The sequence below is a fragment of the Anthonomus grandis genome, chromosome 10, assembly GCF_022605725.1.
Source record: "Anthonomus grandis grandis chromosome 10, icAntGran1.3, whole genome shotgun sequence".
NCBI lineage: Eukaryota > Metazoa > Arthropoda > Insecta > Coleoptera > Curculionidae > Anthonomus > Anthonomus grandis.
In genome coordinates this window covers 11,011,744-11,039,586 of record NC_065555.1, presented here as the reverse complement: position 1 = coordinate 11,039,586, position 27,843 = coordinate 11,011,744, and the positions used below count along the sequence as shown (strand labels likewise).

Genomic DNA, 27,843 nt, shown 5'->3' with positions numbered 1-27,843 from the left:
TTTAAAAATATACCTCCAGCCTAGCATAGATAGGGAAAACTAAAATGGCAGTTAATGTTTAATGAAGACAATAAAAATTTTAATTTTGGTCAATAAAAATTCAATTTCAGTTTACAGATCGAATGAAAATAGAATATTGCTTATTCAATGTTTTGCCTGTATGATATTTTGTAAAGGCTTGTTATGTTGTATCTGTTGGATATATTCGAGGTCACAAGATCTCCGAATAAATTCTTGTATGGACCAGATAAAATCTTATCTTTATGACTAGTGAAAAAGTGTATTTGAAAAAAACTGAAGATATCTGGTAAAAAATTAAATTTTTGAAAATAATATTACGTTCGGTTTAATATGATTAGTCGAGTTAGACCCTTTACCGCGACTTACTGATCTATTATATTCATACGCTTTTAATATCTTCCGCTTGTGGTAAGGCCATTCCAAGGATGACTTCCCTGGTTCACTCCAGTGCCGGACAGTCACATAAAAATGTGTTGAAAAATGTTTTAGTTTATAGTAACCAGTATATACACCCATTAAGGTTTTTAAACGCTTCTTACTTAATATCCTAATGAAATCGTTTAGATTTCTTGTAAGGTTCGGTATTAACGCTTTCGCTTGTTTAAGATCTGGTAATCTGTCCCAGTATTATTTGTTGTTTTCTTCCGTTCTGGTACAGGTACTATGTTTTGCGGCATTATATGCAATATCTTAGGCCGGTTCTGGATTTATATAATGTTTTTTTTCGGTTTTAGACTTTTTAAGTCTGTTTGCTTTCTTACAGTATCAGTAATAATCCGAAATTCTGCAGAAAACCGTTATTACTATTCGAAAATATACACACCCGATAGAAAATGTCACTAAAGCAATTTACTAGACTAATACCTTTAGATTTAGAGAAATTAATAATAAAAAATCGTCAAATATTTAAATACATTATTGCAATCAATTTTAAGATGATACAATAGTGACATGAAACAATCGGTGTTCACATTAGAGAGATTATGTTACTTCTCTTTATGATACATAGGGATTCTTCGAGATCCACACAGCGCAAGAGAACATCTCAGATTCACGATATTGATCGAAAGAACTTGTTACAGACTTTGGCGAAATATATAAATCTAGTCCATGTTTTTATATCCATTTCTATTGGCGTCTGAAGTATTCTAATTCTTGCTAAACTATTACAACATTTCTGGACAATCTGTAATTGAAAGTTCTTGAACCATAAGAAAGTTATTTTTATAAGTATGGTTTAAAAAATTCTCATGTCAAGAAACTGCTTCGTCTCCTAAAAACATAAAATTAGAATTGTTTTCTGTTTCAGTGTTGTTTGGCTGATCTAGCTGACTTAAAGAAATGTATGAATATTACTAACTAAATTTACATAAATAAAACTTACAATTTACTAACCTAGATCTTATTTAAATTTCGTGCCTTCGATAGTTCCTCCATTCATCAGTAATAATTCAGATATCGCAAAAGTCAACATCATCGCAAGTGTAAATATTTCATAAATGCCCAAGTTCACCTATTCGAAAGCCTATTTCAGATAAAAAAAGTAAGAAGCAACAAAAGAAATTCAAGACCGACTTTATGAATTGTAGAAATCAGCTCGAAAAAAATGAGTTAATTGAATATGAAGCAGCCGCAATTTTGTACGTAAAATAAATGAAACGGATGTATTTTTATTTAGGTTTAGTCACAGAATGTTTAATTTATTTAATAAAACATAGTCAGTCATAGTCTTACTTCTAAATATATGTATCTACAAGTCTCTGGAATACCATACATATGGCGTGGACATAGTTATTATTTTAAATCTTCAAAAGATCGACTTGTGGCGAAATATCTTAACATAATTGCTATGATACAGCTTTTGTGTGGTGCTTAAGACCTCTCCCTGGAGGTACAAATGCAACGAAGAGTACTCCATGGCAGCTGTCGTTGTCATTCAAAGGCACTCATAGTTACAAGACAAAATAATCTGATCAAAGGCAGTTTTGCTGTGGTTCAGAGATCTTTCTCCACCACACCAGATATTCATAGGCCGTATTCCTGTGTATACCGTCAGAGCATCTTCTTTGGGTTCAATTCTAGTTTATTCCCAATATTTGCCGTATATTCCGTTGCAGTTACAGTGTGGCATATCTGCTTTCATGATAGATCTCTCAAGATTAAATCCAGCTTAGCGTTTTATCAAAGCTAATCCTTAAAGCTTCCCTTGCAATAAAAATAATAAATAACTACTGAGCAGGTTTGGTCATTAAAAACAATTAATTAAATTCACTACATTTTAAAGAAAACAAAGATTGTGCGCCCCAAAGAAACCTTCATTGTCATTTATATAAATTAAAGTTCTCAAATATAAACTGAGTCAGTATGTTGTATCTCCTAAAAACATGCATCCATGTATGCATAGCTTTTCTTTGAAATCCAAAGAGTATGGGTGCCAAAAGTGAGTAAACACAAACCAAAATGTCATAGGTTATGACAGAATTAAGCGAAGAATGAAATATAGCAATTACGATTTAAGAAGATTTTCCTTTGTTCATTAGGAAACTAGATTCCAGAGCCCGTAGTGTCATCCGTAAAATGAGTACAGTTTTTTATATTCTGTCTATTGGGAGACTATTTATAAAAATTAAGAGCAATATTTTAGGATACCACATATTTTGCAGAGGACACCCAACCAACCTGACAGTCTAAGATCGATATTTTATATAGGAATCAATACGTCCAGAATTAATCACGTTTGAAGTTATAGTACGTCAGTTTTTTAATACATTCAATACATAAATATTAGTTTAAATAATTATTTAGCTTTTATCTCTTCCTTTTCAGCAAGTTCGTTTCTTAGTAGTTGGCGTTTCTGGGCGGTTTTGGTTTCACAACTCTGGTCTCACAGGTGATTTACATGGGCAACCAGCAAAGAGAATTTAGTGATCTAGAGATGTAGCTGTGCTGTTGTACATCTGGCGGCAAAAAAATTGAAAGAAGAGAGCACAATAAATCTGGATACACATCGTTTTATTTCCTCTTCCAATTTTTACTTCTTTGGCCACAAATTTGATAATGATTTTAATCGCGATTAAAAAAACTGTAAGTGATTAAAAAAAAATTTTTCAAGCATTCATATCCTCCTAAGAATTGTGGCTTTGCATTGAGTAAAATTAATCTGTTTGAACCTTGCCTTTATTATCCGGGTGAAATGGAATCCAGGAAAAAAAAAGCATTTAAAAAACAAAAACTACAAAATCAGATTGTTTATTTATATTTAAAAGTTATTCTTCTATTTTTTATGTAGCAAATTATCAAAATACTCAATCACTTTATTACCAAAAGTTTTTTTTTGGGGGTTTGTACCCCAGTCCATGAAGAGAAAGTCTTTAAATTAAATACTCAATCTAATATTCTGACGATTAAAATCAAGGTTCCTCAGACATTGTAAGGACTATACAAAACTAAGATTCATCTCAATTGTGTTAAAATTAGAAAGAATTGACTAATTGCATTAAAAGATGATTACGTTGTTCTGACGACATTAAATGATGTTAACGATATCAGCTAGTTGTTAATACAACGTAAACTGGCCATTGAAATCCAATGCCGGCTTATGGTGGAGCCATGGCCAGATTTGTTGATTAGTATTGGATAAGTAAAAATATAGTGTGCAATTAATGACTATATAGCTTCCAAACTTATTATGGCAATTCAAGTCTATTAATTTTTTATCTGAACCTTAATAGGAAACACATTCATTAACATTAACCTTCAATATATGAAATCCTAGCAAAATTTAGTAATGTTAGCATTAGGTTGCCTTCATGTTCAGGTGGTTATCCGGCAACTGCATCGATGGATTATAGGAAAACTATAGAGAGGATTATCCAATAATTTTGCCAAAAATGCCAAGGCTATTAAAATATTTTAGTTATGTATCCTTCAACGATCCTGCCAAGATCATCAAATTTTCAATATTTTTGTCGGAGAGCCATCCAGTATAAAAATATTAAGTTCAAGTAATTGATCTTGCGTAGTACATGTCATAACTATTATTTTTGTAATAGTAAAATTGGAAAATAATTCTTACGCTCATATTCTCGACTAGTTTAAATGCTTTATAACATGATAGTATTTTCTAAACATATTTCTTTTATCAAATAATATTAAAATATAGAATTTAAATTTAGCTACTGACATTTTTCAAGTACAAGACTAGAATATTCTGAGCAGACTGCAAACAAACAGCTTAAAGGCTGTTCAGTCGGCTTATTTAACATTAATTAAGCGTTTCTTTGTTAGACAGTGCTGTTAAGTAATTACCTGAAAGGCAGCCTGAGTACGTCGAAAATCCAGACTGAAATTAGCCCTCTTGGTAACAGTAATTTCTGGAGCGCTGGCAAAAGCTGCCGCGACGCCCGCCTCTATGCACACAGCAACCATTTACTATTTTAAGTGAAAATTGAATGACGAAGGCCTTGTGAGAATTAAATTGTATTTTAAATAACCTACTACGTATTAGAACTGTTTGTAGCACAAATGAAAATCTTTGAAATTTTTTTAAACATTATTTGATGACAAACGTAAAAACAATAAAAGTATATCTATTATAAGAGCCTCTTTTCATTAGTAGAACTAATTGATTTGATAATTGGTCTAGATATTGAAATATTTCATTTGTTGTCAATATTAAGATCCTATTTATATAAATAATATATACAGTAATATAAAGGATAAAATAATTTGGTAAAATATATAGGGCGTTCCATTTAAAAAAAACTTACTTAACAATGAAAACTTTATTTTTGAGATACTTTGTACATTTACCAGTACTGTTAACAAAATTAGTATTTTCAAACAAACACTTTGTATCTTAACTTTTTTTTCATATCATATACAGGAGCGACAAAAAATCGTGTGTAAATAGATTTTGGATACCCTGTATATAAATATGTTTTATAAGAGTTCTTTCGTTGAATATTATACCTCCCAAAATATTTTTTTAAACTAAATTTCAAAATTTAATTACGTTAATTGTTTGCTGTTAAAAACCTTCCAATATAAACCAGATTAGTCCTAATACCAATTGAACACTGCTGCTGCTGAGATGCGTTGTGAGGTGTTAAGGACATAAATCAAACCTTGATTCCTCGGTAAAAAGATTCCTCTTGCTAATATTAATATTTTTTGGCCCATCCTAATCTCCTTGCGCGATTTCCACGTAAAGATTGTATTCATGTAATCAATTCCTTATTATTTGAGCAGTGCCACTAATGCCATAAACATTTCAAAGCTCACTTAGCTGGTTAGCAGTAATACTAGGGTTTCGTAATGCCTGAAGGCAAATGAACCTATAGGCTTAGTTGCTATATATAGGCTTTGTAGCTCTTGTTGCTCCGCTATATCTTTCTCTCACATCACCAGTCTCTTTAAATCTCTGTAACAACCTTCTTATGGTGCTCTGGGTAGAACTTAAGCTCCTGCGATGTGTAAAGTTAAAAAAATAGATGCTATAGCAAGATTAGTCTATAGACTAAATTAGTTCAGAAATAACTTATTTAAGGCTTTAGCGAAGAAGATGATAAAATGTAATGAATATAATGAAAATAAGATGTAATTAAAAAATAAAACTCTTAGCAGTAATAGTTATTAAAGAAACCCAAATGAAGTAGCTAGAGATTTATTGATTGATATTCTTAAACGAATTTATTATCATAGTAGTTAAAGAATACGTACAAAATATGAAAACTTTAAGAAAAAGGACTCAAAAGATCTACTTGATTTGCATTAGTCCTTACCAAAAAGATTTGTCACATTCGCTTAATGGATTACCCCTTTATATAACTTCAGTAAGCATTGGTTTCACCAGTAAGTCCAGAAGAATTATATTAGAGAGCAATTCAACTTTTTTTGTACTTTAGTTAATAAAGAGGTTCCTCGTAGTAGATTAGTGATTTTCACAGACGACTTTATATCTACTTGCAGTGACTTAGTTTTTTGGTTTTAAATTTTAGCAATTTGATCAAATGAAGATGATATAGCAATCCCAACATTTCAGATTTTTCTTATGTTAGCAATGCGTGGTTGTGCAAAATTTTTCATTAACTTAATTAACTGACATTTCAATGAATTTGTAATAACCGAGAAACGATATCTATAATATCTTAAACTTCAGCATCTGGGAAATTTCTCAAAGATTTCCATACATTAAACCTTGTATGCGTCAAAAGACGAAAAATTGAACCTTGTGTGTCAGGAGCGTATAAGGCTGATGTTGTGGTAACTTCAGATTTAGTTTAGACAAGTTTGAATTTAAAAATAGAATTTTAGTAGCTGTTGAATATTTTAAAGGATTTTGGGATAATGAGGTGGTCAACTTCATAAGCTTTTTTTTAGATGAAGCTTTTAGTTTTTAAAAAAAAAAACACAATACATCATTATTTTTAATTTTTAATTTACGCTTTACATGAAAAATGTTAAGTTATTTAACATCTTTGTAATATACTTGATCTGTGGTAATGAAAAATCAAAAATAGCTGTTTTGTACTGAAATGGACCATTTCTAATGAACTAAACTTAATTATGCCAATAATATTTGTTCGTTTATTATTAATTGCATATATATATATTTTTTAAAGTAAAAGGTTAATTAATGTGGGGACTACCAAAAAATACTTAACCTATTATTGAAAAAAAAACATGATATCTAAACTAATTATTAAAATTACATGATTCATAGATATCATCGTTACCTAGACAAAACCGTTCATTTTATCTAATACAATCAATTTTTTATTATATTTCTCGATATTCTTTCATGTTTTATAGTGCCAAAATCCATTTTACGCTTTTTTACTATTTCCATTTGGGTCTAGGACTCTCCCTCGGGGTATTCCTGGACCGCATTGATCCAGCTCTAGAAAACCGTCCCGTAAAATTACAGATTTCCTCTTCATTAAGAGTGTCCAAAATTCTTCTCGCGGCCTCTATTGGTGAATTCAAATGCCGGGTATGAGCGTTACTCTTAGTATATTTGCTTGACAGTTCCATTTCTTCGGTCTGTAAAAAAAAGATTATTAGATGTTATGATTTCAGATGAAATACGAAGATCTGCTCGTTAAAGAGTCCGTAAGTAAGGAAGTATGTAAACTTTTAGCTAAATTCGTTCTTTGCATAATCCATTTTTTGGTAGGTCTTTTCTCAGGTATAAGGCGAGTAACGATGATTTTCAGAACATAGTTTGAGCATGGGAATAAGTTATCAAAACAAAAGGCTGTCTAACTAAATAACTGATTAAAACCAAATGAAAGATTCTATTTTTGAAAATAGTAGACATTGGCAAAGTAGTAAAGTGTAATTTTCAAACTTCCATGGTCTTTATTTTAAATTTAGCACGACGTTTCGGTTGAAAAGTTTCTGCAACCTCGGTTGGTTATATACAAGAGGTGTGTGTCCGGTTATGTGTGAAGTACATTACATCCGGCAATGTCATAACAGTAGGGTAGGGGCTCTAGATGTTCAGAATATCAATACTGGGCTGGCTGAAGATTCCTTGGTTTTACGTGATAGAAGTTGTTTCTAGGAATCTTCTTTTCTTCTAATGTTACTTCTTGCATAAAATATTTGCTTCTGTCCAATGAATGTTGTGGCCGCTGGACCAAGTGTGTTCTGCTATTCCTGATCTGGAAATCTCTCCTGTCAACTTTTCATGTTCTCTTGCCGATGTGATGACTTCTAGTTGTCGCCTTGTCTCGCATATGTATTACACTCTCCACATTTACAGGGGATTTGGTATACGGAGTTCCATTTGCAGTCAGTAGGCATTTTAGCTTAATCTTAGACTAAATCCAGGTGGTTATCTTTGAAGTGAAAGTAGTCCACGAATTTTCCTCAATGTAATATATATACGGAATCATTAAAAATTCTGTAGGATTCTCCAGTTGTTCTTTCCTTGTTATTTCTATTGCTTTCTCTGTATTAGTTTGCTTAGATACCCATGCTTCTGAAAGTCTTTGGTGATATTTTCTACTTTTCAGTTGACTTCAACGTTATTGTTGCATATTGTGTCTGCCCTCTCATACAGAGTTTTAATGATTCCCACCTTTGTTGAAACAGGATGATTGGAATTATAGTCTAGGTATCATCCCCTATGTCTTGATTTGCAATTGACCGATGTCTTTATGCGTCCCATATTATTATTTACAAGAATATCTAAGAAAGGCAGTGCAGACTCATTTTCCAACTTCTCAATAATAAATGCGTCATCGACATAACGTAGCCAGATCTTAGATTTGGCTTAAGTGTATATACACTCTATGTATATGTTGGAGATAACGGCGATCGTTGAAAGTCTTTCATATTAGGAGTACCTAACACCTATCTTTGAAGTGAAAGTTGGAGTTAAAAGGAGAAACTTTCAAGAGGTCCATCACTTCCTCCAGTGGAAGTCCCGTGTGTTCTGCAATTGTAGCGTCCTGTCTGAGTCTTTCTCTGATTATGTTAAGGAATTCTTGGATAGGCACCTTTGTATAAAGACCCTCAACATCAAAGCTTACTAGTTTATCGGTGAATCAAACGTTAGTGTCCTAAGGAGTTCGACAAAATTAGCTGAATTTCATACAAGACAGTTCGTTTTCCCTTGTAGTGGCTGAATAATGCTCAACGTGAATTTGGCAAGTTCTGATTATAAGTCGATTAAAATTACAGAATACTGGAAGATATAGATAGGATTAGAAAAAAAAACTTAAATAAAAAGATAATGCATAGAACTTGGTATTAAACACGATAATAGAGATAGACAGATAGATTCGTTGTGGAGAATTTAAAAATTTGTTTTTGTTTATAATAGATTGTGAACTAATGTACTTGTCACTCCGAATGAAGGAGATCTATGTGGCAATGTCTATAATGCAAAATCATGCCGGCGACTTACGCAGACTCTGTATATTGATTTCAATACCGTAGGCATTAATATTGACCAGTTATAATTAATATAGTCATTAATATAGTCAGTTTTCTGATCCCAGGAGGTCCCTTTGAATTCCCTACCTGTGCATCCAATAATTCTAAAAAAAGGTATGAAAATGAGAAAAAATGAAAACGAGATAGATTATGAAAGAGATATTAAGCAAGATGGTCACTAGTCAATTTGTGTTGGCACAGTAAAGAATTTCGAAAATCTTTGAAGATCATGGTTCATCATATGATAGTGATATATCGCTTTCATTAACGCTTCAGAGCTAAAATTGTAACCAGTAATGAAGCAAGGAGTAATTTAAGAATATTTGGACATAGAAATATTGACATGAGATTTTCCACTCACTGGCTGGGTAGGTTGCTAATTCTTATATCGTTTCGGGACATCGAAGATTTTTAGAATAGCAAAGTAGTTCTAAGTGGCTTACCTACCTTACGCACAAAAACTAAATACTAGAGTACCCAGATATTTATTTAGAATTCCTTCTTAATCCTGATGTAATTTTCACCGCCATGTAATTTTTAAACCAGTCAAACAGTGAACTCTCTATAAGAACATGAAGTTTGTTGACTAAGTTCTTATGGTTTTCACTGCCAAATGCCTTGGAAAAAGTCGATGTCTATACAATGAACTTTCTCACCTATCCATCAGAATATTCACACAAGCAATTTATTGAAATCTGCTAATGAATCTCTCTTGAACCCAAGTTGTTAAATCTGGATTGAAGCAAAAATTAAAGGAAATATTAAACTTTATAACTAGATTATCAAAAAATTAGGGTTGGTGAGCAGGATAGCATTTTTTTCATTTGTATCGGACTTGTAGATAGTCCATTTTTCATTAATTTGTTCATTTGTGAGGATGAAGAGTTCTGTGTAAATATCTAAAATTTCAGTAAAAAAATTTCTTACTAAACTAAACTGTAAGTAATAAAGTGTTAATTTTTTTATTATTCATTTGATGAAATTTGATTTACATAACAATTTCTAGTAATATAAATAATTTATAATTAATGCAGTAGATATGAAGAATGAAAATTTAGACTAAAACACTAGTAAATTACCACTTTTATGGGATTTTTATTACTTTTCAAGGTTAAAATTAAAAAAATAATTGAATAATTTAATTTCATTAAAAATTTTTTAACAGCTTCAAAAAATAATAACAGCCTACTATATGTTACTAAGCTTATTTCTACCTATACCTGCTACTTACCAAAAGTCATAAAATTTGTGCAGGAACATATTGTGTACTACACCTATACTTACTCAACTAGTAGGGTGCTTACTTTCTAAAATGTTGAAAATAAATTAAAGTTAGCACTAGGACCTAAAATCCAATTAAAAACGGCATGTTATTTGATAAAATCTATATTTATTATATCTTCTTACATTACATAACAAATTAAATAATTACTGCGGTGATGTAGTTATTAAAATAATTTCAAAAGATGTGATAATCAACCTCATGCCTATTATGTCAATGCATGCACTACTATTATATTAAGTATTAATAATTAGATTTCTTCCATTTTACTGTTGTTTCACTATACAGGAAGTCTTCAAATATAAAATATTTCTTATGATAGTAGTGCAAATATAGCATAATTACTTAAAATGAAAAAGTGAATGCTATAACATACTGTTTGGTTTTTATTATATGGAACTAATTTACATGCTATAAAAAAATTGATTCAAAAAAATGTTTTGACATTGAAAAAATTACTATTAGGCATTTACAAAACAAAAGTAAATTTATTATTTAAATGGGTTAATAAATACTAGTCTAACATCAAATACAGACATGTAATAATTATTAGTCTAGCTTATAGGTAGGTAAATTGATATTTTGTTATATTATTATAAACCTTATTTAGAAAATAACATGTTTTTTAACAAAAGGCTAAGAATTAGACAAAAAATTAGTTACTCAAGCTGCTATGTAAATTAACATATTTTTTTTGGAAAACTTCCCTTTCCGAATATTAAGCAACTAATTACTGGAATGGCAAATCTTACGTTTACTACAATAACTCATAAACTAAAATAGTGAAACTTAATAAATATTCCAAACTACGAAAGTGGTTCTTAGTGCTCCTGATTAAGGTTTTCGTCTGCTACTGGTGCTTTTGGCTCTTGTGATTGGACAGAATGCTACAGCAAAAAATTTTATGTGAGTAATAGAGTAAACTTATGTAAATTTTAAATTACAGTTTAAGTTTAAATCTGGAAACGAGATTTAAGGGGATATTATATATTCACGAATGTATACTTATACGAATGTTTACTATTTTTCTTTATAAAAGTATTCAGCGGAAAACCCGCACACATACCTCTGGAGAACATACAAATGTTAAAAGTATGTTGGTAAGTGGATTTGTATACACAGACCCTGCATACCAATCTTTGGACAAATATCTACAGGGGTATTTAAGTTATCGAAAAAAAACAGTTTTTTTGGTAAAACTTTACCACCCTGTAGCTCAAAATCTAAAAGGTTTAGGACCTATATGTTTATAGGAACTTTTTGCGAATTTTTGTCCAAAGAATACGTTCTTGAACTTTGTCGCAATATATAAAAAACACCCTGTATATAACGCGTTAAAAGAGGCTTTTAAGACCTACAAAGGAATTTAAAAAATTGCTAATTTTTAATTTTTAGTTGGGAAAAAACTTCGATATGTTACAGACTCTCCATGTTATACCCAGTATACAACTATTAAAATAATGTATATTTTAATAAAAATTCTTAAACAGCAAAGTGTTACTTTTCTATTTAATTAAGATATTTTAATGTAATTTTTGAAATCCTAATAGAAGGAATATAGAAAAAACAGGAGTTACTTCCGAAAACGCTTCTGTAAATATCGAAAAAACATTGCATGTCACTTTGCCCTAAATAAACTTTAGCAGTGAGGTTAAAAAAAATTCGATCAATACAAATTAGACTTAATATCATGCAATCCGGATATAGGGTATTAACTTGTAAGAAAGACGCCGCCAGTGTTTTTTATTATGACAGGCGTCTTTATTGTATTAAGGTAAGTTTAGGAAAGAATATTTTCTGGTTTTTACACCAATTTTAAGTATTTACATTATTCCGATACAAAGAACATAAATTAAAAGACATACAGGTGTAATTGAAGACTTGCCAAATTAACGTAGTATGTAGATTTATAATTTTTATCTAAATTTAAAATATTTAAAATTCGATAAAATAAATTTAAATCAAATAGCTTCTAAATGATTTTGTTCACAAACTATTTTCATTTGGCAAACTATTCGTCAAGCCTCCTGTATATTAAGGATATGATTAACTTTTTTAATGGCATTCACACATCCATTGTTGTTAGATTATTAAAGGGGACTAACGTAAAATACCTGATTTTCATATACAGTAAATGTTCGATGACTGATTTCAATAAAACGTATAGAGATAAGATGGGACCTAAAAATATTTAGAAAATTGCATGTATAATTTGTAGTAATTCTTAAATGGAAATCGAGAAGTTTATTAGTTAATAATTGACAGCAATGTATACTCACTTGTGATCCAGATAAAGATTGATCCATGCTGGATTTTCCGGATTTGCCGTGCTGTTTCAAGTAGTCTTTATCGTCGAAAATTTTTTTATCTCCGCCTGAGGGCTTGTGCTTTACATTGTCCATAGAACCTACTTTGCTTGAAGCGTGAATTTCTAATTTTCTATTTTCAATCTAACGTAAAAAAGAACAGATGATTTAGTAACATATATTGCATCTTTTATGCATTTTTTAACCATCAATATAATTTTTCTTGTATATCAAATTTAGTAAGAAAATTTATGTATTACTTCAATTTCATAGTAATATAGAATAGTTATAATAAATAATATATAGGTAAGGGATTATATCTGGAAATTCGATAAAAAAGAAGCTGTTTAAAGTTGTTTGTATTTTCAGTTTCACATCTTTTACAATAAAAACTTTTATACAGGGTCATGTAGCAGTAGCGACTAATAATTGTTTTATTTTACAGCCTCGTATATTAATTTATATTTAGGTTCTAAAAAACATGTCAATAAGTTTGATGTATCAGTGTATCACATGCATACCATACTTTGATTTGACTACATAAAATAAGTTTTTTCGTAAGAGAAGACCACATAAATTCTGATTACTACTGGAATACCCGTCTTAAATATTAAAAGTAATATGGAAATCATTAAAGATTGAGTTTCATTGAAAAGATAACTAAAAATGACTGATGAAGAGTTGACCTAATTTAAGTCTTTCTTTTTTTTCTATGAAAAGAAGATACTCTAGAGAGGAAAACATGCTGAAGCTGAAATCTGGCAGGAAAATCGGATTGAGCATGTTCTTATCTGTTAAAAATAATAAAATATTTATCTGAGCATGGCTTTAAAAAAGTTTACCGACCCGTAATTGATTATTTTACCGTATCTGCTGTACAACGATCCGTAACTAGTAAAAAACTGTTTTATGCCCTTATAGGCTTAAAATTAACTAAATACATTATCAAGTCTAATTACTAATAATTTTATTCTTTGTTTGCAAATTGCAAATCACTAAATTAAAATGCATCTAACAAACTACATTTTATATTCATATATTTTTATTAAAGTTTACATATTTTCGATTCGTAAACTCCTTTTTAGACACTTTAATGATTTTTTACGTTTTTTTAATACGTTTTAAAAGTTTGATGGCGTATATCCAGTAAAAAAAAAATTTTCCTTTATTGATGAAATTTTTATCTTAGCAATAATTTAAAAAGTGTTATGACCCTTTATTGGCTTATACAATATTTATTTTAATAGTGATTTACATCTATTAAAATAAATTGTATAAGTAAGTTAAAATAAAGTTGTATCATATTCTATAAGCAGTATCTAAATAAATAATTTCCTCTTATCTGCTTGAGAGTAAGAATAATATGTTTTTCTTGATGGTGATCTAAATAGTTTTCCGGTATGTAAATAGTAAAAGGTAATCATTATTTGTAATAAAGCATCTTACTTCAAAGTCATATTATTTTTTGTACATAGATTTTGCGACTATTTAAATAAATGGAATACTAAAACCTGTTTACAACAAAAATTTAAACAAAATAAGGTAGAAATTAAAAATATACATGAAAAACATTTTTTTATTTTCGTTGAGCAAGGTGAACAGTTATATGTTTATCATTGTGAAGCCAGGAATGAATTAATAACTAATTTTAAATGTGATCTTAATTAATTTAACTTTCCATTATTATATACCTATAGCTCTGATATGAAATTGCCAGTATATTGGAGAATACATAAGAAGGTAACTTTTTTCTGCGGTTGAGTGTAACTAAGGTTAAGTGTAGCAGCATTAGTTTAATTCCTTTAAAGCTTCAAAGGGATATGATTTACTGTTTGTTTATAATTTCTAATTTGCTAACAAACTTTTAATGAGATTTTTGTTAATCGTTAGTCATCACTTTATTAAACTTTTTTAAATGAGTACCTTGAGTACGTAGTTATTTAAGTATATTCCCTTTATTATATTCCAATGTCCTGAAATTTGCCAGAATTCAATATCTAGTACATAGATTTTAATTTGCAATATAGAAATGTATTCCACTCTTATTAATGAGTTGACAATTTTTTTATGCATAACTTAAAGAATATGGCTCACTTTTCCTTGTCAACACATTAAAGTTACTTTTAACCTAAATGTTTTTGTTATTCTTCGGTTTTTTTCTGGATATTTTATTATTTTTTTATCCTGTAACCAAACTGCTTTTTCCTTACTTATTCGGCAATGATAAAATATTTATCTCAGCAGTGATTTAAATGGTTAATGATCCCTTATTGGCTTAGAAAGGGTAATTTATTTATTTCGCTAGAAATTTAAATTTATCGCTCTGGAACCGGACAGATTTTAATAATATATATATTTTAATACCATACATTAGAACTACCTTGGGGGTTGTAAGGTTTAATATCCAATAGAGCGCCATTTTTACGAAATCGATGATTTTTGCCGAGATGCACAGTCCAAATAGGGCATTTTTAAATGAGTTTTTTGACGTTCTATATGTTTTCTTAACTATATTCTCTTTGAAATGTTGCATTCCTCCATAAAAATGATAATATACAACAAGGTACTATAAATTGCTAGACTTTATTTAATTGATATTTTTTCTTTTCTCTAAATATTATCATAATTTGGCTTACCATTTCACTAAAATAAGTTTTAAGTGATGTTAATTGATTTTTGTTAAAAGACATAAACGGACATAAACATCAGTGAATATTTCAACCGCCATATACAATGCTAAGTGGTAGTGAATGTGAAAGCAATGCAAGTAGCCTTTTAGATTTATATAATATGATTGCTTCATTATTTTAATTTTCAAGATTATCTAAAAACAAAAAAAAACACAACTTTTAAAATTCGAATTAATTTTTAAAAAATGTATGTACATCATATAAAGTGGTTTATACTACATCTAACATATAGTGAAAAAGTGTAAACGTGTATTTACAGATGTCACATAAATCAATTACTTACATCCTCTTCTTGAATGTCAGCGTTTTTTCCGCGTTTCTTTAAAAATAAAATTAAGTTGTTCAATATAAATTAAAAATACCCAAAAATATATAGCTTAGAAATTTAAAAAGTATGTCTATAGTAACTCCGGTCATTTTACACAGTTTAATTGTAGTAAAGAAAATTTTTTAAAAATGTACCTTAACTTCCCCACCGCCTGGCTGATGCTTAATGTTATCCTTAGAGCCGACCTTCGCAGTGGCTTTTTCTTTAAAGTTGAGTTTAACGGTTTCAATTTTCTTATCTCCTCCCTTGGGCTTATGCGCCGCGTTTTCCAACGATCCTATCTTTGATTTTGCATTCCATTCCAGTTTCTGAGACATAATCTAAAAGTGTTATTATAAAATAGAATTGGCCTGCAGAATAATATTTCTTTAATTTAAATATCGGAAATCCGAAGCTATAAATGGTGAAATGAGTGAAGTAGCTTAACATGTGATAAAGACATTTTCTCTTCCATCAATCACTTATTACTTTGAAATGTGTTTACTATAGAAATATCACTAAACAGTGAAATCTAAGTGAAATAAATATACCAGTGAACAGCATTATGCTAGATAGTCACAGTTTAACAAACATTTTGTAAATATGTGCGACACACTTATATCTTACTTTTCTGGGGGAAATGCTTCCCACACTTCTTGCAGAATCTAATTCCTGAAAGTAAATTTAATTCAAATATTTTCTAGTAAATTAAATCTTAATTTATATTTCAAACCACATTCTAATTTTTTTATTAATACTTCAAAACCTAAGTAATAGCAAAAAAAAATTAATTATGCATAATGTAGTGTTAGTTGGCGCAGTATAAGTGAAAAACTAGCAAAGAAAATCCCCAAGGGATGACTTTTTCATGAAATCGTACTTATATAGTTAAGAGGCTAAATGTCTTAATTAAGATTGTGTTTAGGTAGTTTCAGATGTTATATCACATGAATAAACAAAAATTCTTAAATTCTTAATTCAAAAGTTAAGTTGTTTCAAGTGGATTTACATGCCGTTGAAAAACTTTAAAAAATTTTATGATCGGCTGAGTTTTTTTTTGAAAAAATGAGAAATTTACAATATCGATTTTATTTTTTCCTGAATTTATTAATAAAACTTTATCTAGTTCTCTCGCATTTTTTATTATGAATTCAACGATGTCTAACAATATATAATCTTTTTTTTTGTTACTTAAAATGACACGTGTGTTCTTCTATATTCTCTTTACTTTTTTTTATTTAATTTAATATAAGCTGTCCTTCAAACAGGTACTGATCTTCACGATTAGAATCCTTATCAGGAGAGTGTATATATATTATGTAATAGTAAAATCTGATTTTCAAGACACTATAAAATTTTTAAGATTTGTGCGGTTACAATGTTTCATCACAGGACTTCAAGACATGTCTTTTATCTGAAGTTTAAGTTCGAAGTTTAAATGGATAAATGGAGGGATGAGAGCGCAAGACCTTATAGAGACCTGATCTATTTTACAGATAGATAAACGGTAAATAAGGAGTCCACTTAATGGGAAATTATACAATGTATTCAGTAATAAAATCACACATCTACGTTGTTTATTGAATTTTAAAAACATTTTAAAAACCTGGGAAATTTTTCAAAGAAATAAATAGGTTGATGAAAATGTGAGAAGTTAATATATAACTCCTGCATTGGGGGTGTCAAAGAAAAATTCATTTAAAAATAAAGATAAATTAATCCCTGAGTAATAAGACAGAATAAACCTAATATTATTTAGTAATTGAAACCTCAACAGACAGCATCTAAAACAATCCGAGATGTTATTCTTTGAATGCGAGGTATTGTTGAAAAAGATATAAAACATTTATTTAATAAAAGCGGTAAAAATCTCTACTGTAGAAAATCTCTTTAGACTAAGATATATTTGGGTTTATAAACGGGAGCTTCAAAAGAAAATTTTTTTTAATTGCAAAAATTGTCCCTAAATAATATCCTAGGAAGCCCCAACTAAGTTACCACATGAATTGAAAAGGGTAAGTGGTAAAGGGTAAGGGTAAGTTTTTTAGTAAGCGTTATTCTAATCAAAAGCATGGCGGAATCATTAAAAATGTACTTTAAAGTTACTAGTAAGCAAATGCCAAAAAAGGAAACTAATAATCCTTCAAATCGAACAAAAAAACTAAAACGATGAGAATTCGTATGATGATTCCAAATAATTTTAAGCAGAATTTACACAAACATCCAGGATAGTCCGTCGCTTAGAATATGGATTAGTATCGATCTTCGGGATAACTTTTGTAGCTTGTTACGTATTTCCTACTTGCTGTAAACAAAACTGTCTGATGAAAATAAATTAGAGCAATAACTAGGAAGAGCCGCTTTAATTTTAATAGGTTTTAAACTGACTCAAGTTTCCTATTGTATATTACAAAAATTGTAAGTTAAGCAATGATACAAAAATGAGCTGAGAAGTTTCAAAAATTTACAAGCACAGATTTTGCTTATTGCTTATGTATCAAAGTAGATGTACCAAGATAAGTTCCAACATCTGTTAAATAATAAATATAATTTAGATATTTTTAGGCTATAATATATGTATACATTTTTATAGTAGAGAGAACGATAAATTAGGTAAAAAAGACATATGTTAAAGAATTCATAGATAGAGAGTAATTGGTTTAAAGATGTTTCTGCTTATGCAAAATTCCGATCTTTTAAAAAGGAATAAAAATAAATAGTAAAATCCAAGTGAAATAACTAAACCAGTGAAGTGTTTTTACAGTTTTACAATAATTTGGTGAATAAGTGCAACATATTTTCATCTTACTTTTCTGGGAGAAATGTATGCTACACTTCTAGCGGAATCTAAGTCCTGAAAGTAAATTTAAATAAAATAATATCTGGTAGTGTTTATTTAAAATAAGTAAGATTTTTATCACATATCTAACTAGCAGGTTGGATATATTAAAAAAATTCAATAAATATCTCATATTCTTATTTATTGAAAAGAAGACGAAAATCTAATTCTGAATTCGCCACAAGAATATACATGTACTTAAACATTAATAGTCACTAAAGTAGAGTAATGATCTCAGTTAACATCAATATTTAGAATATTAAGGTTTAATTTTTTCAATGATAGCATCTAAACCCAGTAAGCAAATCGTTTACTATAGCTGCTAAATAAGCAACTAGTTTTTTAGATGTTAATAATTTGTTATTTATAAAACGTGTTGGGGATAGTAGTAGTCTACACGTCTGGCCAACTTCTCTTGGGATGATTGGATCTTGGGTGCAGAAATCAATATATTAAATGACAGTAACAAATCGGAGTCAGCAGTTTAAAAAAACGAAAGCGTTTTTTGTCAGCCTCCTCCGTTAAATATAATTCAACCCTAATTGAATGTAGCCAATTGGTGATGCATTATCTTGCTCTTCTCAACTTAAGACTTTGCCTATGAATTTCTCCTGTATATTAATGCATGGGTATTGTAGCACCGAAGAAAGATATTAGACAGCCGTGTATTAGCTTGTAGAACAGCATATAGTAAAAACTATAGAAAACTTAGTGATTATCATCATGAGAAAAAACATGCATGACTTTTTAAGTAAATATGGAAAATTATTAGAAGGATTTTTTGTAGTAAAAGGGAAAAACCCAGTTACAGCCATATAAATTTAATAGCATAGCTGTGGTTTGTTAATATAAAATATAAAGTGCATAAGTATTTTCAAGGCCTGATGATGCTCTAATTTGAGGAAAACCCGCATAGACATTATATTAATATTAGTTTGATCTCTTTGAGAAAATTAATGATATATTGTTACTATAAGAAAGGTGTCCAATAAAAATTAACATCGCAATAGCACATAAATAGCTTACTCTTTAAACACAATAAACTTCATAAGCTAACTGAACTAAAATTATTGAATTAATTACTTTGCATTATTTTAATTAAATTAAAGTTTTACCAATTTTCGATAAAGGCGTCTTGACATATGCACAGGTCCACTTTTTTAAATAATGATCAATACTACAGGAAACTAATAACTCGTTTTTTAATATTATGGTATTATTGAGATTTTTAAAATGTTCTGCTAACTAACGCAGAGCGAAGCAGAAACAGAAATATTAACTGTACACTGTTAACTGAAGAACAAAATATTAGGATATTTAAGTTAGAAAGCATAGTTGAAAATGTAGTTAATGAACAAAGAAGAATTCAAGAATGGAAATAAAAAAAACATTTCTAGTGCCTGAACCTCGTCCTTGAACTTTTTCTTGATCTATGATATGACAACAAACTGGGACAACAAACAATTTCTCTGAGATCCAGGTGAGGAATTTGAAGAAAAACTAAATACATTTAGCTTTAGTTACTTTTCATAGAAACAGTCATTATTAATGATTTTTTAACTCTGTTAGTATGCAGGTATAAAATACGATGAATATATTTTTTTAAATATTTGATTTGACTAACTCACCTTCTTATCTCCACCCTTAGGCACGTATCTCTCGTTTTTAGCTTCAATTCGAGGACCGGCGTTTTTAAAATCTAGTTTTTTACTTTCAATTTTAACTTTGCCACCTCCTGGTTTGTAGCTTGCGTTTTCCAAGGAACCAATCTTGGATCTGACTACTTTTAGATTCGGAGATGGCGCAGTTCCCACTTGGACTTTGTTCATAGGAACTTCTGAAATAGAACGATTAGTATCAGCGCTTTTTGCAATAAATTTGGTTAATTATTTTTCAAATATATTTTTTAGTAGAAGTGAAAGACAAAGAAAAAACGATGTATTTTTTAAAATAAATACCAAAAAAAAAAAAAAAATAGAAGCAGTACAGATTTATTAAGTACGATTCTGGATTCATCATGTATTACTAGGTTTTGAATATTATCCTGCTAGCTTCTTTAGAATATACAAGATACAAAAGATCTAAATCATTCTTTTCCCAAAAAATCAATACTTTTTCCCAAGAATTTATTCACACAAAATGAATGTATTTAACATGTGTGATTATTCAGAAGAACCATAATTACAAAGAAATAAACAGCTCTCCATTTAAAAATCAGCAATAAACAACAGCCCTAATTAGTATGTTCTTCTATAAATCCTAAACTGATAAAATAACATTGGAAATCGTAGCTGTCTGCATTCTTTAAACCTGTGGAAGTACTGGTAGAACAAAATTATCGAAACTCAATCCCCTACGAAATTACATTGATATCGTAAAAAGATGGTAAATTCAACTAATATATCCTATGTGAAAATTTCTATCATGACTCTTCATAGCCAATTCTATAACGGGACCTCACTTTTAGGTTCTGCTCTGATGAGGCTAGAATCTAAATCTAAATCTCCTTTTTACGACTGGAAATATCAACTGAAAAAATGACAGCTGATCTGGTTATCATCCCTCATTAATATTATATTTTATTTATTTTTTTAAACCTTTTAATAATTCAAAGTAATAACTTTTATATCTTACTCTTTCTTTCTGCTGATCCGGGTGTTGTTGCTGCAGAATCTGGAGACTGTAAGCTGGATGGTGTTTTGGAACCGCCCCTGGATAAGGATCTACCTTTAGTAGGTGTTGTAGAGGATGTACGAGATTTGTTGGGTTTTCTTGGCGTTCGCGAGTCTCCATTACATTGCTCCTATACAGTAAATTTCAAAGTATGGTTGACAAGTACTGAATTTAAGTTGATAATATAATTTAATTCAAGATAAACCTAATACTGGTAATATGTATCAAATTTCGTAAATGAAAATCTTTTTTCCTTAAATTTTTAAAGTAATAAAGAGTACAGTCAAAATAGTTGGAATTTTGTAGATACCCTAAAATATTTTTTCCGACCTTCTAGACTATTATTACTAGAGATATAAACTTTAATACACGTACCGATTTTTTCTCTAAGGCAAAATACTTCAATCACAGTTGCATTAAAAACTTGTTGCTTGTTTACCTAAACATTCTAACGACATGGTTCGATAAAACTTCTAAAAGAAATTAGTAAACAAGGCATGCAACGCCGCCTTTTTGATGTACATTGATTATGGTAAATATTGACTAAGTAAGGACAGATCGGATAGTGAGAATAAAGTGATTAATTTCCATTTAATACCGTTAAAAAATAAAATATTTAAAAATTAGCAAAAATTAACTCGTAACCATTTAAATTATGCATTATAAATAATTTAATAGCTATTTTCAATAAAATTATACTAAAATCTCAAAAATTTTATCCTTTAATTCAAGCTTATTATTTATGTAAACTAAAAAAGTTTTATGCAAATAAAACCATAAAAGATATCTAATAACATAAACACATAAAATAGAGAGCGAGACAAAACATTTAAGGCAAACTTAATAAACAAAATAAATTATTAGGGTGAATAATTTATTTATGATTAATGGTTTGCGTTTTCTTCAAAATGAAGTTATTAAGTTGTAGCAGATTTTATATAAAGCCCAAATTGATTGCTTGTCCATAATGTGATCACTTTTTAGTTCGCAAAGCTTCAGTTAATGACTAATATTGCGCAACAAAAAATATTAATCGATTAGTGGAAGCGGTACACATGAATAACTACAAAAAAAAATTGTTATGTACCATTGCGATCAATATTCTAGGACAGTTCTTTTTTAAAGAAATTGTACTTGTGACTTTTTATGGCCTAAAATATGATTTTTTATTTTGCCCTATAATATTATTTTCATCTATATAAGCCCACGGGCACTTCCACAAATGTCTCCGAATACTGTTCTAAACAGTTAGTTCCTGCTCTAACAAAAATTGCTAACAGCGTAAGTGCTCTTAGAATAGATGTGGCCTGGGATCTTTACTGCAATATGAGTCTTAAAGCGACCACTCGTGATCGAAGAGGTGCTTGGAGTTCGCCAGATAGATATTCCCGAAAGAGGTAAGAAAATTTGAGACAAATAACTTTTTACCAATAGTATTTGCCATTATTTTTAATTTGTTATAGATATTCTTCCAAAAAACTGGAACGACTATTTAAAAAACTCAGAAAACAAACAGGAACTGTTCCGTTTTCTCGCTAGAAATCTTATAACTTTACTAAAACAATTTCAAATTGTTACAAATGTTGATAATAAAATTGTAACGTCACCTGGATCTACTTCTGAGTTACAAGGATTAGATATTTCCCAAATGGAGGAAGCTGACGGCAGAATACTTCTTCATGTAAAATATATGGTTGCCAACGGAATCGAGTCAGTTCTGATCCGCTGTTCCGACACAGACGTAGTTGTTGTGGGAGTATCTCATTTCCACGAGCTTCAAGATCACGGTTTAAAAAAGTTGTGAATTTTGTTTGGCAACGCATTAAAAAAAAAGATACATTCCCGTCCACGAAATCGCAAATAAACTTGGTAGAGAAAAAGTAGTTGCGCTGCGTGGATTTCACGGTTTTACAGGATGTGATTCAACTTCCTTTTTTACATCAAAGGGTGCGTACTCTTATTATTGTAAGAGAAATTGTTTTGATATAATATGTTTTAGGTAAGAGAAGTGCCTGGTCTACTTGGAAAGATCCAGACATTACTTCAGCTTTTAAGTATTTGTCCTACCCCTCCAGCATCGATCAGCTGACTGATGCACACATAAAAGCTCTAGAAAAATTTACGATTAATATGTACGATTCACGCAGCGAAATAACCGGTATCACCGAAGCCCGTCGTCACTTATTTGTCACTGGAGGGAAGTCTAACTCAGGGATACCTCCTACCGCTGATACCCTTTTAGAGCATATAAAACGCGTTAAGTACCAAGCTGGAGAGATATGGGGAACTGGAAGGCTCTATATCTAGCCGACCACCCTCAGAACAATGGGGGTGGAAGAGGCGGGAAGATGGTTCCTTGAGCCAGTTTGGTCGCAGCTAGACTGGATATGGGCATCAGTTAATGATCTGGATAGGTGTGGTTGTCAGTCTGGCTGTGACACAAATAGATGCTGCTGTAAAAAATATGCAATCCCGTGCACACTCGCCTGCAAAGTTTGCCACGGAGACTGCATTAATAAAACGTGTGTTTGTCAATTATTTCATCCTAATTATTATATTCTAATACTCCTTTTTTATTTTTATAGAGGGAAGCAATGAAGATGAAAATCTCTGAATAGAAAATCAATTAAATTAGTTGAGGAGGCAAGAAGGGGCGCATTTTAGAGGTGCCTGCCTGCCTTCGTAGAGAGGGTGACCATATTTTATTTTAGTTGTGCTATAACTGGGATAAAATACCTATTATAACTAACATGTTTATAACGAATACGTTTGTCTCTAAAAAAAAAATAGTTGGTAAACTTCCCTTTTAGGGGTTAAAACTTATTTTTTACTCCCTTTAGGACTACTAAAGCTACTGATACACATTACAGTGAAATATGTAAAATTTCTTTAATTCCTTCATCTGACTACATTGTCTAGTTTCAATTGACGTTATACTCCAACCAAATTTTTGTAGCAGTAGACAAAGAAATTCACAAATGTATCTACATGGTATGATCATGATCATGAAAATTAATCTAACATCAGCATTATAGCCCACTCCTGTAATATGCCTCATGGTTGTCTTCAGTAGGGCAAATATTCTCAAAGGGACAATAAGTAGCGACAGACTGGAATAGAGCTATACATAACCTTAGACCAGGGTTTGTCGAACTAGTGAATTTAACAAATTTTTCAAAAATATTGTTTTTGATAAACGGCCAATAGACATATCGATGTGTTTATCAAACTTTAAGGTGGTATTAAAATATATTCCCAAGAATATTCTACAATATGATTTAAATCAAAGATAGTAGTTGCCTGTTTACGGTAACTAAAGAACCTGCTAAGAAACTGTGCAGGCCGGATCTAGTGGGACACATAGTCGAAAGCATTTAAGAGATCACAGCAACACAAATCACATACCTCCACCATAAACTCCAGTGGCTTCAGACTTGAAAGCGAAATTGCCGGGAGAAAAGAGAAAGTTTGTTCTCAGGTAATCATAAAGTTGGGTTTTTAGAGCAATTTGAAATGCCTTTGATGGCTCAAGTTTTAGGCAATCAATTATATATTGCTTTCTAAGTGATTTTATTTAAAAAAACATAAGTTAAGTGCACTCCATCGTTCGAAAATCTAGATATAAGCCAAACGATTCGATATATGATTTATCGGGAAGTAGAAGATGTCAATAATTATGCTTCCAAATATGCTTATTTGGGATAGACTCGTTTCCAAGGCCTTCGGCTACCTTTATTTTCTATTTTTCACCTTCTATAGAGGTTTATCGTGAAGAAATCATACGATAAGCATGGGACATCATATATTGAGGAGCAATTAAAGTATCTTTAAGAATGCTTTTCACAGTTCTCAACATTTAATTTTATTTGAATCATACGTCTAAAAGATTACTAAAAGCACATTTGCAGATAAACAGATCAACTCCTTATACATACTTGGTATACCTACTTATGAATTTTTTTTTTTGAGATTAACTCTATATTTTCTATGAAAGAACTATTTGAAAAAATATCGGTTTGTATTAGTAAATTTGCGAAATATGATGTTGCACTGCTCAATCTAGTTTAACATAGAAAATGAAATATTGTGTACTCGAAATATCCCTAGATTCTTACCATGTATGTATATGAGACGTTGCTGAATGTATCTTGGCTAAATACTAAGAATAAAGTGGTAATAGAGTATTATTCGGAAAGCGCCATGTAATCCTAATAGCACTATTTAAGTGGATTTTTTGCTATAATCATCATTTAACAATTAAAAAAACTAAAAAATAAGAAAAAACAGACCTTAGCCATTTAAATTATGCATAAACAACTATATAAATACATATTTCAAAGCCTAATATCACGTAACTTTTATATTATGTATACATATAAACAACTTCTTATATAAAGTTTCTAAGGAGTATACTATATTTAGATAACATTTTATTGAAACGAAATATTATTACTTACATTGCCTTGCGTAGATTCATCCACTCCACTGTCATTATCGCCCTCTGTAAAAAGAAACATGTGTAAGGAATGATTAAATCATTTATAAGAACTTGCAGTGCTTAAGATAAAAAAGGAAACATGCGATTAAATTTATAAAAATAATGGATTTTCTTCAGCTGCAGTAACAGGCTTAAAAAAATCACACACATAGCATATAAAAAATAATATGATAATGAGTTTTTGGCCAAAAATGCTGCTAAATATAAGAATGTGATATAAAGCCCAACTAAAAGTGGCTTTGCGTTAAACATACTATTTGGCTTAAGTTTCAATTCCATATCACGCGCTTCTCGTCTTTTAATTTCTTCTTGTAGATCTTCTACTCTGGGCGTTGTTACGTATGTAACATGGTTCGAAGTTTCCTTATTCGGAGATTTAGTGCTAAAATCTCCGTTTACTATCTCGCCTATCAAAATTATACAAATTATTAAAACCTAAATATTTAAAAGAAACCCTTGCAGAGCAACAATTATTTGAATGTATATGGGAAAAATGTATTTATTAAAATTTGCTTTTTTAACCTCTGCTCTCGGGTCTACTCCGATTTTGTGTATTTTCATTTTCCATGATCTTTCCCATCCTGGATCCTGATCTAGATTCAGGCCGTGAAGGAATATTTTCTTCTTTTTTGCAAACGTTTTCTTGGGAACTGTGTCTAAAAAATAAAGTGAGATGAGCTGCTTTATTCTGGCAATATTTGTTGGCAAATAGTCTTGCCTTGATATGTTAACACTTTCTTGGCTGCTGCTCATTTTTCTATCCATATTCTGAGTCGGACTTGCGTTTATACTATGATTTCTTCCAATGGACGCGACAGACGGAGGTCGTTGATCCCCCGTTGGAGGACTAATATTTTCCTCCGCATATTTATGTACGTCCAACTCTGAAGAATCCAGAGTTTGAGACCTAATAATATGTGTATGTTGTGCCTTGGATTCGAAAAAAAATGCTTGATATGAATAACAAATATACTTACCTATAAAGAGGTTGCTCGTCAAAGCCCGGCCTTTGCCTATTAAAAGCGGGCACTGAACTTTGTTGATAAACCTGAGGCCTCTGAGCCAGCAAAGGTGGTCTTGAAAAGGGACTTTGTGGTCTAAATATAGGCCTCTGGCCGTGAGTTTGTTGATAAGGGGGAGAAGGCACCTATGAGTTTATTATCGATAAACTACCAAGAAACGAGCTTACGAGAGATGCTGCGTTAAGTTCGAAAAAAAATCCAAAAACTTTAAAATAGAAGCAGTCCAAATTGCTGCTTAAAGTTTAAATATGTTGCAAGTTTACTCAAGACTGACTAAACGAAGAAAGATGCTTCTGGATGCCCCTTGATTAGTGGCGCAGTTTTATCATCAATTGTCCAACCAATTGTTTCTAACCATTATTTGACACTAAAGATTTGAAATTATATTGACTTAATGATATTCTGCTTTAGAGATATTAAGCCTAAATAAATTAAGTATTATTTGATACCAGAATAATCAGTAAGGTTAACGACATTAGCCATCTCTACTACTAAAAAAAAAACATCTAAAAACATCTTTTCTCGAAGCTCAGTATCTTTAAAGAGCTTTGCAGAAACTTTAAATTGTACGTGTCCTAATTCCAATTATATTTTAACTAACCGGATTACTTCCTTGTGGAGATATTCTTGGCCCTTGAGTTCCACCTGGTCCCAAAGGTGGTCCCCTTTGTACAAAAGTTTGCCCACCTACTGGAGATCTCGCCCCAGCAGATAGTTGAGGTCTCAGCACCTGCGGTCCAATTGACTGTGGGCCACTGTTTAGAGGGCTAGATGGATATCCACTATTTACTGGACTACCTGACTGATAACTTATTACTTGTGGGCTGAGGGAGTGAGGCCCACTATTAAGAGGACCAGTTACTTGATGTCCGCTTAATATTTGCGGACCAATTGAATGCGGTGCCCCTGCAGGTGCAAATGGAGGGCGATACTGAAAGTTTGTGCGACTGTCTGATCTGGATAGCGGCGGACGTACTAAGAATGGCCCGCTCGTTTGAGGCGATGGAGCGGTCGCTAATGGTTGTTGGTCTTGAGAGTTTAATTTGATATTCTAGGTAGTAAATAAAGGTAAGGTTTTACTAACTGTTTTTAACAACAAAGCTATATGCACAAATACATATTTAGTGTTGTATATACCTTAAGGCAACTAACAAATAAAAGGTGAGTCTATTTTACGAGTGAAAAATTGCTACCGGAAAGCGTTAATTGAACTGGTCACATGCTACAACTAGAAGTTTCTGACACAGGTTGTAACTGAG

The 27,843-nt window shown here is 30.7% G+C and overlaps 1 protein-coding gene across 4 annotated transcripts in view; it reads right to left on the bottom strand.

Annotated features, from left to right (window-relative positions):
• Positions 1-10,337: 10,337 nt before the first annotated feature.
• LOC126741069 (microtubule-associated protein tau) overlaps positions 10,338-27,843 on the bottom strand; it is a 31,280-nt gene continuing 13,774 nt past the window's right edge. For 2 of the 4 annotated variants that reach the window (XM_050447374.1, XM_050447373.1), the window contains exons 2-13: positions 27,186-27,635; positions 26,540-26,709; positions 26,281-26,469; positions 26,085-26,218; positions 25,817-25,969; positions 25,522-25,565; positions 21,026-21,194; positions 20,020-20,228; positions 15,708-15,893; positions 15,529-15,564; positions 12,529-12,699; positions 10,338-11,136 (exon numbers count right to left, since the gene is read on the bottom strand). In XM_050447374.1, the coding sequence (XP_050303331.1) occupies positions 11,071-11,136; positions 12,529-12,699; positions 15,529-15,564; positions 15,708-15,893; positions 20,020-20,228; positions 21,026-21,194; positions 25,522-25,565; positions 25,817-25,969; positions 26,085-26,218; positions 26,281-26,469; positions 26,540-26,709; positions 27,186-27,635 (1,977 nt within the window). In that variant the 3' untranslated portion in view covers positions 10,338-11,070. Of the gene's footprint in view, positions 11,137-12,363; positions 12,431-12,528; positions 12,700-15,528; positions 15,565-15,707; positions 15,894-20,019; positions 20,229-21,025; positions 21,195-25,521; positions 25,566-25,816; positions 25,970-26,084; positions 26,219-26,280; positions 26,470-26,539; positions 26,710-27,185; positions 27,636-27,843 lie in introns of all 4 variants that reach the window. The other 2 variants (XM_050447376.1, XM_050447375.1) reach the window with 2 other exon arrangements.